Source organism: Phalaenopsis equestris, unplaced genomic scaffold (genome assembly GCF_001263595.1).
Source record: "Phalaenopsis equestris unplaced genomic scaffold, ASM126359v1 Scaffold232347, whole genome shotgun sequence".
NCBI classification, from domain to species: Eukaryota; Viridiplantae; Streptophyta; class Magnoliopsida; order Asparagales; family Orchidaceae; genus Phalaenopsis; species Phalaenopsis equestris.
The window spans coordinates 71,028-84,176 of NW_018250313.1; the positions used below are offsets into that span (position 1 = coordinate 71,028).

Below are 13,149 nucleotides of genomic sequence, written 5' to 3' on the forward strand. Positions count from 1 at the left end.
ATGTGGTTGAAGTGGAGGAATGCTTCGGGCCTTTGTGTGATAGAAAAGTACCACTTAGACTGAAAGGAAAATTTTATAAGACGGTGGTGAGACATGCAATGTTCTATGGCGCTGAATGTTGGCCTTTAAAAGAGAACCATAATACAAAGTTAAGTATTGCCGAGATGAGAGGTGGATGAGTGGATTTACACTTAGAGACAAAATGCGAAATGAATATATCCGGGATAGGGTTGGTGTAGCTCTGGTGACGGAAAAAATTAGAGAGAGTCCTCTTAGATGGTTTGGTCACATTAAACGTCCATCTAATGATCTGATTGGGAGAGTATATATTTTAGATTCGACTTATGTTAAGAAAAGCAGAGGTAGGCCTGGGAAGACTTGGGCTTATTGTATAAAAATTGATCTTAATTTATTAGAATTAATTGAAAATATGACACTAAATAGAACGCAATGGAGAAAAAGGATTCATGTAGCCGACCCCACGTAGTGGGATTAAGGCTTTTTTGTTGTTGTTATTGTTGTTATCTAGCCTCTCAAATTTTTAGCACATACTTACCAACGTCAAAGCCTTCATCAACTTTTTAAATAAATCATTTAAACCTAGTCTGCGTTTACTTGAACTGCATAAACCTAGTCTGCCTACCAACAAAACGTAACTTCCCCATTTGAAGTCCATAAAAGTTGTTTGGAGTAAAACGTTTTATTAGAAACCAAATTCCCACATAAGGCTTTCTACGTTTTGCTATTCCAGCTCTCTTGTCAACAGATTACTTCACCTATCAAGCTCACAAAAATTTTTAGGTACTTCACCTCGTGCTTACAAATTAGTGTTTATTTTGATAGAGGCTGCATCAAATGACTTGAAGTTGAGATAAGAAGACAGATTAAAATTCGCTAGAAGGCTAAGAGTTTCAATACGGATATTATACTCATTGAGTACCAATCAGTAATATGAATACTAGTTTAGACATCCAGAAAAGTTTTGCATAGCAGACCATACAAGTTTCAGTTGGATAACATGACTACTTGAGCTTGATTATAGAAAGCTGTACTAACTTCCAAAGAAGATGCACCATCTCCTACAGAATAATTTGATAATGCTCGAAAGGTATCCGTCTTCTGGTCCACTTCATCTGCAGTATATGCTGCATTCACATTAAAAAATTATTAAAAATAAAAGAAAATTAATGCAACAACCAAAATGAAGGATGAGGATATTAAAAATCATATTACACATTACAAATAGAATATATGTAAACTACAATTGCTAAAAAAGCTTGTACAAAGAGCATTCTCCCACTCCTTTGAGTGATGTTCCATTTAATTAATAAGTCAACGAAGGTGAAATAATAAATACAAAAAGCACCGTGTTCCTATTTGATAAATCTCTACTCCATATGTTACCTTATCTTAGAGAAAATTATAAAAATGGTCCCCTGACTATTTGTGGGATCCATTTTAAACCTAAACAATATAGAAGATTTAATTTAATCTTTAAACTATTAAAATAAGAGCCAAAATGATCCCACCATTAAAAGTAATAAAAATTGAAGTTAAGGTAGTTGGTTGGTGTTAAAAATGAGAATACTTTAGGAATATTTATCTTCTTGAAATATTTACAAAATCTAAATTCCTACTCACCCTGTTTGAATAAACAATCAATAACATGTCCAATATTTTTTACTTCATTTTCAAATGCTATGAGATGAAGTTAATACACTAATTTTAAATTTTGTTAAGTTACAAAAAATCCCAAACTTAACAAAAAACATTTATTACAATTTGTAAAAGTTTTATTGTATTTCTAAAATTCACTCATTTTTAACACCATCTATTTACTTCCATTTCATTGCTCAATACTTTTGATGGCGGGACTATCTCGACCCACATTTTAAGAGTAAAAGGGTAAATTGAATATTTTATATAGTTCAAGATTAAAAATAATCCAGAAATCATTTTGGTCATTTCCCCTCGTATAATTACATGCTAAGAAGACAGTAAAATATTTTAACTCACATGGATTGAATAAGGAATAAAAGACTGAGGAGGTGAAAAGAATAAACCAAATCTAAAGGGGTGAATTTTCATAGACTGCAAGCTAACTTATTAGCAAAGCTTTCATATATATAACTAGAAAAAGTTTTATTCTAATCCAAGGGGGCAAGGGCGATCTTCACTAACCTTGGTTATGAAAAGGAGCTTAAAGTATGCTTAGAATAAAAATCAGTTAACGCTAGCATCTCTAGGAAAATATGCATATGACGGAGAGAGGGCACCAGTGCGAAAAAGAAAGTATGCAAGAAATCGATGATGAGAAACAATAAAAATTATAGTGATGAGGTTAAGCACTAGGAATGTTGGGAATTTTTGCTCAATAATTTAGTTGAATATGTGCATATGTAATTTAGGGGTTTGTTAGAATAATAACAAATTATTATTTGCTTTAAAGATTAAATGATGTTTGAAGTTTTTTTAGAATACTTTATTATTTTAGATAACTCAGATCTATATTTTAAAACCAAAAAACTTTGAAATCACCTCCTTAAGTCCCATAAATAAGAAAGCCGAGCTCACTGGCCGCAAGTGCTTATAAGTGCATGCATTGTGCATGCACTAGGTAGCACATGAGATAGCTTTGGATGTGTGGACTGTGCTCAATATGTTAGGAGAGACTAGAAGCTTTTGAAAAATGGTTAAATAAAAAATAGCCTTGGAAATTATTTAATAAGAGCAGAGAGGTAGAAGAAGAAACTATTTTCTACGATCTTATAGTTTAATTATGCCAAGTTGCAAACATAACCAACAACAACAAAGCCTTAATCCCACTACGTGAGTTTGGCTACATGAATCCTTTTTCTCCATTGTGTCCTACAAGTGTCATATTTTCATTTATTTCTAATAAATTAAGATCATTTTTTAAACAATAAGCCCAAGTCTTCCTAGGTTTACCTCTGCCTTTCTTAACATAAGTCCAATTTAAAACATCTACTCTCCTAATCAGATCATCAGATAGTCGATGCTTAATGTGACGAAACCATCTAAGATGACTTTCCCTAATTTTATCCGTCACAGGAGCTACACACCCTATCACGGATATATTCATTTCGCATTTTGTCTCTAAGTGTAAAGCCACTCATCCACCTAATTATTCTCAACTTGACAACACTTAACTTAGTATTATACTTCTCTTTTAAAGGTCAGCATTCAGCGTCATAAAGCATTGCAGGTCTCACCACCGTCTTATAAAATTTTCCTTTCAGTCTAAGTGGTACTTTTTTATCACACAAACGGCCCGAAGCATTCCTCCACTTAAACCAACCAACTTGAATTCTACTATTAGCATCACCATCTATATCACTATTGCTTTAAACAACAGACCCAAGATATCTAAATTGTTCACAACTTTTAATAATTTGATCACACAAAGTTACACTTTTGTCACTAGAGCTACTACTACTAAAATTACATTCCATGTATTCAGTTTTAGTTCTACTCAAATGAAGGCCTTTAAAATCCAATGTACACCTCCATAATTCAAGTTTTTCCTAAGCTTTTTCTCTCATCTTATCCACGAGAAAGCATGTCATCAACAAAAAGCATACACTAAGGTACATCCTCCTATGAATGTCCAGTAAGACCATCAATAACTAAGGAAAAAAAGATATGGACTTAATAATCCAATAGAAATAAGAAAATATTTGGTCAATCCTCCTTCAGTTCTAACACAAGTAACAGCTCTAGTATACACAGCTCTAGTATACATATCTTTACATATCTTTAATGACTTGAATATAAGTCATATCAACACCTTTCTTCTCAAGAACTTTCCAATGGATATCTCTTGGAACCATAACGTAAGCTTTTTCTAAATCAATAAAAATTAAATGTAGATTCTCCTTATTATCTCTAAATTTCTCCATCAAACTTCTCAATAAATGTATAGCTTCCACAGTAGACCTGCCTAGCATAAATCCAAATTGATTATGATAAATTTTTGCAATGTCTTAACCTATGTTCAATTACCTTCTCCCACAGTTTTAAAGTATGACACATCAATTTAATTCCTCTATAATTTGCACTCTTCTGCATCCCCTTTATTCTTAAAAATGGAGAACAAAATACTCTTCCTCCACTCCTCGGACATCTTTTTAGTTTTTAAAATAATATTAAAAAATTTAGTAAGTCAGGAAACTCTTAAATCACCTAAACATTTCCACATACTTCAATTGGGATATCATCAATTCCTACAAACTTTCCACCCTTGGTTTTCTTTAAAGCCTCCTCAACTTCTTTTTACTAATGCGACGGTAAAAATGAAACTTTTTATTATTATTAACGATATTAAGATCATTAAGGTCGATCGTATTTTTAGAAAATTCATTAAAAAGTTTATCAAAATAACTCACCCACCTATGTTGAATTTTTTTTCGAAGAAAAACACTTTTTTATTTTCATTTTAATACACTTTACTTGGGTTAAATCTTTACTTTTCTTTTCTCTTTTTTTGGCTAATTTATACATATATTTTTCACCCTCAAAATATAATCAATTATAAAGATCATTAAAAACAGAATTTTTAGCGTCACATATTATTCTTTTAGACTCCCAGCAGGTCATTTGATATTTTCTCAGTTCTCTAAGCTTTTACATTTAAACCAATTTTTATAACATAACTTTTATATTTTATCTTTTCTTGCACATTATTATTTAACCACCAACTATTTTTATTTAAAGAAACTTTTTATTTTGATTCTCCAAGTACATCTTTTGCTACATGTTTAATAGTGTTTGTTACTTTATCCCACATAGCATTTGTTTCATCATGAATATCCCAAATTTTTAAATCTTAAATTTTACTCATAAAAATAATTTTATTTGTGCCTTTTAGGTTCTCACATCTAATTCTATTATAATGAGTCCTAATATTCTTTATTTTACAACTCTTTATCTTAAAATCTAGAACTAATAAATGATGTTGGATACTTAAATCCTCACTTGGAATTATCTTACAATCTTTACAATCTAGATGATCTCTTCTTCTCATAAGAAAATAATTGATTTGTGTTTTATTAGATCAATTCTTATAATTAATAAGATGTTCATCTCTTTTATTGAATAAATTATTAGCAATAACAAAATCATACGCTAAAGGAAAATCTAAAACAGCTCTACCTCTTCATTAGTCACTTCAAAGCTATAGCCACCATGAATATTTCTAAAATCTTCTACCACTCTACCGACATGTTCATTTAAATCTCCTCCAATAAAAATTTTTTCTTCAAGAGGTATCATTTGTAGTAACTCTTCTAAATCATTCCAGAATTTATTTTTAGACCCTATATTTAAACTTACTTGAGGATCATAAGCACTTATAATATTAAAAATCTTAATATCAATGATAATCTTAAGGGTTATAATTTTATCTCCAACTCTATTAATTTTTACAACATTATCTTTCAAACTCTTATCTATAATTACACCTACATTATTTCTAGTGATACCTGAATTCTAATGTTTAAAACTTGAACTATCAATTTTTTTAGCTTTTTACCCATCCATTTAGTTTCTTGAATACATAAGATATTAATTTTCCTATGAATCATAATATCAACTAATTCCATTAATTTACCATTGAGAGTACATATATTCTAAGATCCTGTCCTAATTTTAGTTTCATTAATTTCATGAACAAACTTCTTTACCCACATCTATCCATAATGTGGAAATTCTTGATTATTTGACACTACACCCGGGCGCCAGTGTAGCGCCCTTGCACGCTTTTTACTACATTCAGACTATACAGTGCGTCGCTTCCACGGGACGTCCAAGCACTTACACAAAGATCAAAAGGATTCATGTCATAAGAACTCCCAAAACGTGGAAATCTAATCATTAAATCATTATAGATTTACTTCTGGTTCACTGCCAATATGACCACCACCTAAATAAACAAGACACCAAGGAAATTATATCTCTTATTAGCATAATCATAACCTAATAAAGCAGCACTCTATTGAATTTTTTGCAAATAAATTGTATTAGTTGCATTTTGGTCTTTTGCATCGTATAGATAGAAGTTAAGATATCTATATCACCACAGAAAATACATTTAAAAGAGAATATTGTCAGCGAGAGGAGCTAGAATAATCGAGGGTGAGGAAGAAGCAAAATGAGTTAAAGAAAAGAGAGGGAGGGAGGGAGGGAGGGAGAAGTTGTGCAACATTATGGAGATTTTGAGATAGAAAGCAAGAGGGAGTAAGCAAGAACAATTGAAAGAGAGATATAATAAGAAAGAAAGTTGGGAAGAGAGATCTAGAGAGAAAGAGAGAGAGAGAGAGAGAGAAAATAAGAGATTAAGAGGGAGAGAGAGCAGAATCCTTTCCATTTGTCTACTCAGTAGATGCTAAAGTAAAACAAAACAATCATCATTACAAATAAGAAATATCAAAGTTCCAGATAATTGGCACTTTTGTAATGAAATTTTTAATATTAACGAAAATTCATTTTCTTTTCTACCTAATGTTGAACCACACCCATATTAAAAAAGATGATTTAACAGAATAACAAAAAACCAAAGTTTATACTACTAAGCATGAAGAACATAAAAATCAAATGATTACTCATATAGAAAGATTCACAGGAAAATTAAGATTGTTCTAGAGGATATTCTTTTTTATGCCAGCTACAGTATTATTCTTTATTTACAAAGGTGGAAATTTCACGTATCAAGTAAAAAGTATTATATGAGGGCTAGTGCTCGAAAAATACACAATGTACTTTACATGTAAGAGCAAGTACAATGATATAAGATTTGCAAGCTTCACATAATGTTCAAGAGTCACAGAGTGATGCATGCACGTTGCAATAAAATTACAAAGAATCTAAATCAATTTTATAAATCGTACCTGAAAAGATCCTTGGTAATGATGCACCATAATAAATAGAAATTTGTTCACTAACCGCTCATTTCATGGTCAGTACTTAAAAAAGAAATATTTTAAAATTAGAAAAAGGGGATACATATATATCGAATATCTAGGTAATAAACCAAACCTAGCAGAAATTAATTGGTTGAACCCCCTCACGCAAGCTGCAACCCTCAAACTCAAATCCCTTGGCCTCTTGTTTGCACTCAAGCAACCAATTACTATGTGATGCACACAAGTCTTGCTATATTGATCCCCTTTGCCTCCTCAACTTGTGAATTAAGAGGCTAATAGCTAAGCATCAACTATTCTCCAATTTCCTCCCCATGAAGGCTGTCGAAAAAAAGTTTCCTTTCCTTCTCCTTTGAGACCTCTCATCCCTAAAGCCTAGCCGCAAAGCATCCATAGAGGAGCACAGTCTTCTCTTTCCTTCTCTTCAACTGAGCAAATAGAAATAGTAAGTCATCTTCTTCTTCCTCCTCTCCATCTCTTTCTTTTCTTCTCCTCAAAATTCCTCTTAACTCCCAACAACAAATGTCACAAAACTTTTGGGTAATTCTTTTATCTCATTTCACACATTAATAAAATAATTATGATTTATAGATCTTTCTAGAAGAGCCGCTTAATTGTGCGAGCCCTTATTCTCATATTTATTATAAATTATCTATAAAAAATAAACATATGTTATATTAAAAATTGAATGCTTGAGTGTGATTGTGCATAGATCAATAGAATCATTATGGGTAATGACAAGTCTGGCTAACTAACCAATAGAATGATGACTCTATTAAAGATTATTTGATTTTCATAAATCATTTATCTTCCTAATTTGAGAATTTCTTGACAAAAATTACTATAGATATATATATATATATAACGAGCCCCAAGCGACCCTCATGAGCCTAACTATTCCATGACCGCCCTCACTACCGGCAAACTGAAGAGAGGGGGATTCTTGCGACGTTCAAAGAGGTTGCTCTACCAACAGGTCACAGTTATATATATATACATATATATATACATATATATATATATATATGTATATATATTAGCATTATATTATATACACACGCACGTGTGTGTGTGTGTAATATAATGCTAATATAAACATATATATATATAGAGTCTTCTTTGAAAATGTATGATTATATCTAACAGGTTTTGTATGAATATAATAGAATAAAATTAGATGATTTACAATTTATCATATAAATGATCAGAAAAACATAATAATAAAAACCATTTTTTTAAATGTCAATTTTATTTATTACTCCAAGTATATAATAATCATATCTTCTATTATTCATGTTACATGCCTTAGTAACTTTTCGTTTATGATTTAATAAGTCGGGGTTATTTTTAAGTTTAATTTATCAAAATCACTCATAATAAATTTTTCACAATATAAATTCTACCAAGGGCTACCATCGCCATAGGAACAGCTTCTTTAGTAGCAATCTTTCATTCAATATTTTGAAGATTATTTGTGGTAATTTTGTTTATGTTCCAGTTAGATTTGAGTAATTTTGCTTCTATAATTTTTGCTTTCATTTTTTTCATCAATCATTATTAGTACTCCATTGTACCAGTATTATAAACTCTATTAATGAAAAAATATATATTATTTACTTTATTTTATTTATTATTTATAATCGTTTGTGTATAAATCTTTTTCTTGTGAGCACAAACAATTTTCAATCGATCTTGATACAACTCTTGCATCATGCTACGCATTGTCGAGTCAAGTGTACCACTTTCCTGGCAGAATGTGACAATCCATAACCTGGACTCTACAATTTTATATTTAAGGACTCTACAGTTTTGTAGGACTCATCTAAACTAGCAAATGTTGAAACCCGCTTAAAATTTAACAAAAAGCCAAAAGGAATGGAAGGCTAAAAGAGAACAACCCGTAGGTAGCAAAAAATAGAACAAACCGTAGGTGGCATAAGCAGCAGTGCCGACAGCACTCGTGATAGCCGCGATGGTCCCGAACTTGAGCAGGCCCCAGGTTCTTCCGGAGCCGGTCACGCCCGAAGAAGATGAAGGAGGAGGCTGAGGGGTCGCCGGAGGGGGCTCGTTAAGGATAGCGGCGGAGGAGACGATGTGTTCCTTCGGAGGATCCGCAGAGATAGTAGAGGAGCTGAATGGTCTGGCCTTTATCCTCGAGACGAAGGGAGCAAAGCGATTCCGAGCGATTCGAGACAGCAACCTCTCCATCAGGAGAGAGTTCAACTCCGCGATCGGTTGTGCGAGGGTTCAAGGTTCGGGCTGACGTTAGGGGTCGGGAGAGACGAACGCTCCTTCCGGGCAAAGCTGTATGAATCTAGATGTTTTCGTCTATTCAACCGCACTAATTCAGAGTTGCCCCGACCTGCTTCCGAACCGACGGGGTGCAAGGACTGTAGGCTATGGCACCAATACTCGTAAAAATTGTAGGTTGGAAATAGTATTACATCAGGGCAATAAAATTAAGTAGCAATTAATGATAAAATTAAAATTATTAAATTAAATTATTACCTATTTTGTGAGTCACGGAGTGCACTGTTTGGACAAACCTAAATCGAACTGCACATATTTGTTTGATTTTATTCGATTTTGAAATAATGATTCGGTTTTTTACATTAATTTTTTTAATATTTATTTTTTTGGATTAATTTTAATATTTATTAAACCAAATAAACAGGAAAAATTGAATAATATTATGATTGCAAAATTAATTTCATTTGGAAAAATAAATAAATTGAACAACACCAACAACAACAACAAATTTTTATCTCGCTAAGTGAGGCCGCAGCATAAATATTTTTTTCTTTATTGTGTGCAGCATAAATACATATTTTTAGTTAATTCTAATAAATTAAGATCATTCAGCATAAATATTTTTTTCTTTATTGTGTCATCTTCAGTGTCATATTTTTAGTTAATTCTAATAAATTAAGATCATTTTTTATAGAACATGCATAAGTTTTGTTAGGTCTGCCTCTATCTTTTTTAACATACGTCGAATCTAAAGCATCTACTCATCTAAACAGATCAGATGGTCGATGTTTAATGTGACCAAACCATCGAAAACGACTCTCTCTAAAATTGTCTACCACAAAAGCTTCATTTTGCATTTTGTCTCTGTGTCAAGCCACTCATCCAACTAAGCATTCTCATCTAAGAAACACTTAACTTAGTTTTATGCTTCTCATTTAAAGGCCAATATTTTGCATCATAAAGCATTGCAAGTCTTACCACAATGTTATAATATTTTTTTTTAGTCTAAGCAGTACATTTCTCCACTTACGCCATTCAACTTAGAATTCTACTATTAATATCTCCATCACTTTGAAGAATATACTTGAAATATCTAAAACGTACACATCTTTTAATGATTTGATCACTCACTCCTACAATTCTACCACTATATCTACTGTTACTAAAATTACATGCCACATATTCGATTTTTGATCTACTGAACGGAAGGCCTTTAGACTCTAATGTAGACCTCCATAATTCAAATCTTTTCTGAACTCTTACTCTAGTCTTATCGTCTTATCCATGAAAAGGATATCATCAGCAAAAAGCGTACACCTAATTATATCCTTCTATAAATGTCTAGTAAGAGCATTCATAACAAAAGTAAAAGAGAATGGGCTTAGTCTATCCCTGATGTAATCGAACCGAAATAAGAAATAATTAGTTAATCCTCCTTCTATTCGAACACATAACAGCTCAAGCATATATATTTTTAATGACTTGAATATAAGTTATATCCACGCCTTTCTTCTCTAAAACTCTCCAAAGAACTTTTCTTGGAACCTTATTGTAAGCTTTTTCTAAATAAAGAAAAATCATATATAGACTCTTCGTACTATGTACTTCTCCATCAAAACTCTTAATAAATGTATAGCTTCCACAGTAGATTTGTCTGGCATAAATCCAAACTGATTATGTGAAATCTTTGTTTGACGTCTTAAATGCTCGATTACTCTCTCCATAATTTTAATGTATGACACGTTAAATTAATTCCTTTATTGTAAGCACACTCTTGTGCATCCTTTTTATTCTTAAAAATAGGGACCAAAATACTCTTCCTCCATTCAAGCATCTTTTTAGTTTTTAAAATAATACTAAAAAGTATAATAAGCTAAAAAACTCTTAAATCTCCTAATTTTTTTTATATTTCTATTAATATATCATCAAATTCTATTGATTTTCCATCACTGGTTTTGTTTAAAACCACTTCAACTTTCCAGTATTAGCTTACCTTTACTAGTAGAGTTCTCTCAAATTCTATTTGTTATTTTTCTAAGACTTCTATGTTTTTCAAACTACAATTAATTTTTGAAATGAATAGAAGAATTAGAATTCATAGAGTTGATTGCAAAATATTCTTATGTTTTATTTCTAACCTAAATTATTAAGAATTTCCTAAAGTCATGACTACCAAATTTACAGGACAAAACTATAGAGGACTTAAATGAAACCCACTACCACATATTAAAACTTGTTGACATATTTTTCAAAAGAAATAAGTTACTTGAGGAGAAGTAACAATTAAGTTTGGGGGATTTTGACATGCCCAAAATATGTTGTTTTTATTGTACATTTAATTCCTCTTTTTAATTATATTGCGCTTTAATGAAATGTATTTTTGATATTTTTGATTGTAGGTACACTCAATGGAGTAAATTGGGTAAATGGAGCAAAAATGGAGCAAATTGGACTCAAATGAAGCAAAAATACCAATGTTGATCTTGCGCTAAAATCTGGTGCCTAGGCATCAGACAACAGAGAGCCTGGCGCCTAGGCGCCAATGATGGTTATCTAGAAAATTCATTGAATTTTAACAAAATTTGAAGAGATGTTTGAAGAGACTCTTATGGGATTTGAGAGCTCTATTTAAAGAGACTTTTGGAGATTCAAATAAGAGACTTTTGGGAGAAAGAAAAGGGAGTCGAAGAAAAGGGAGTCTTTTGGTCTTTTGTTAAGAAGTGGATTCTTCCTAAAGAGGAGAAAGACTTGAAGGCTTGCTTTGGATCTGGAGGAGAAGTGGAGAAGTGAGAGATATCATCTTCATTACAGATTCCAAGTAAGTTTGGAGTGAATTGTCTAGAGAGTGAGTGATTCAAAGGAACTTGAATGATTGCTTGAAAATGAGTTTAAGATAAGTTGTGTTCTTTATTTATTTTACTTTGTCTTATTTGTAAACTTTTATTTATCTATAAATTCATGTGTTATTGTTTCTTCCCCATGAGTTCTGAGTAGTTTTCTTTTGTCTATCGCCCTACAATAAGGAATAATTAAATATAAAAATGTGGTTTAGTAGAAGTGCTTTTAAAATTCCATAGTTTCTTCTCCATGAGTTCTGAGTAGTTTTCTTTTGTCTATCGCCCTACAATAAGGAATAATTAAATATAAAAATGTGGTTTAGTAGAAGTGCTTTTAAAATTCCATAAATTGTCATGATTCAAACTCTATGCTTCATTTACTTGTCAATCTAGCCAATTGATATGTTAAAATTTATTGTAAAATGTAGTGACCCAAAATGGGCTATGTTCCAACATAGTAAGAATCACATTTAGCCTCATGGATGAGAATGTATTCCATGAGGTTAAGTGTAAATAAATAGGGAAATAAGTTTTGATGGATGTAGAATTGGAGATTTTAGGGTGACTGACTAAAATTCTCAAATTGATCCAGATGTTTGGAAACTAAAGAGAGATGTTAACCCTCAGGGGAGGGAAAGTGAGAACTCTAGAGTGAAAGCTACTATCTTCCCAACCTAATCACGGGTTTAGAAACCAAACTTTTGATTAGCCAGCGTTCTTTATGCACTTAACCAAAGGTAAGGAATAAAATTTCTCCTATTTAACCAAATACCTTAGTTACATTTTAAAATTATTATACTAAACTAATTATAAACTCATTGCAAGGGGAAGGTTGTTTTATACAAATTTGAACTCTTCATACATTATTAATTTAAGAGTAGTGGTAACTTTGCATTTTAAAACCTTTTTAAATTGTCTTGCATTTACAATTTTACATTTTCTTAACATATTAGCATCCCTTTAATTCTATAGAATTAGATATTCCACAAAAACTTGTGATAATTTACTATATAATTTTTCAACAACTAAAAAGTAGGTTTTATTAAAGTCAATTTTACAAGAGTTTTTGCTATTCTCCGTGCGATCAATACTGGGGTTTTTATGGAAAGTCCTATATTACTTGA

General features: G+C 31.6%; 1 protein-coding gene across 1 annotated transcript in view; it reads right to left on the reverse strand.

Moving 5' to 3' along the window:
- The window catches only part of LOC110038269 (mitochondrial import inner membrane translocase subunit TIM50), a 70,886-nt gene extending 61,586 nt beyond the window's left edge, over positions 1 to 9,300 (reverse strand). The window contains exons 1-2 of the mRNA XM_020743050.1: positions 8,864 to 9,300; positions 1,057 to 1,145 (exon numbers count right to left, since the gene is read on the reverse strand). Coding sequence (XP_020598709.1) covers positions 1,057 to 1,145; positions 8,864 to 9,146 — 372 coding nt within the window. The 5' untranslated portion in view covers positions 9,147 to 9,300. The remainder of the gene's footprint in view (positions 1 to 1,056; positions 1,146 to 8,863) is intronic.
- Between the last annotated feature and the right edge of the window lie 3,849 nt (positions 9,301 to 13,149).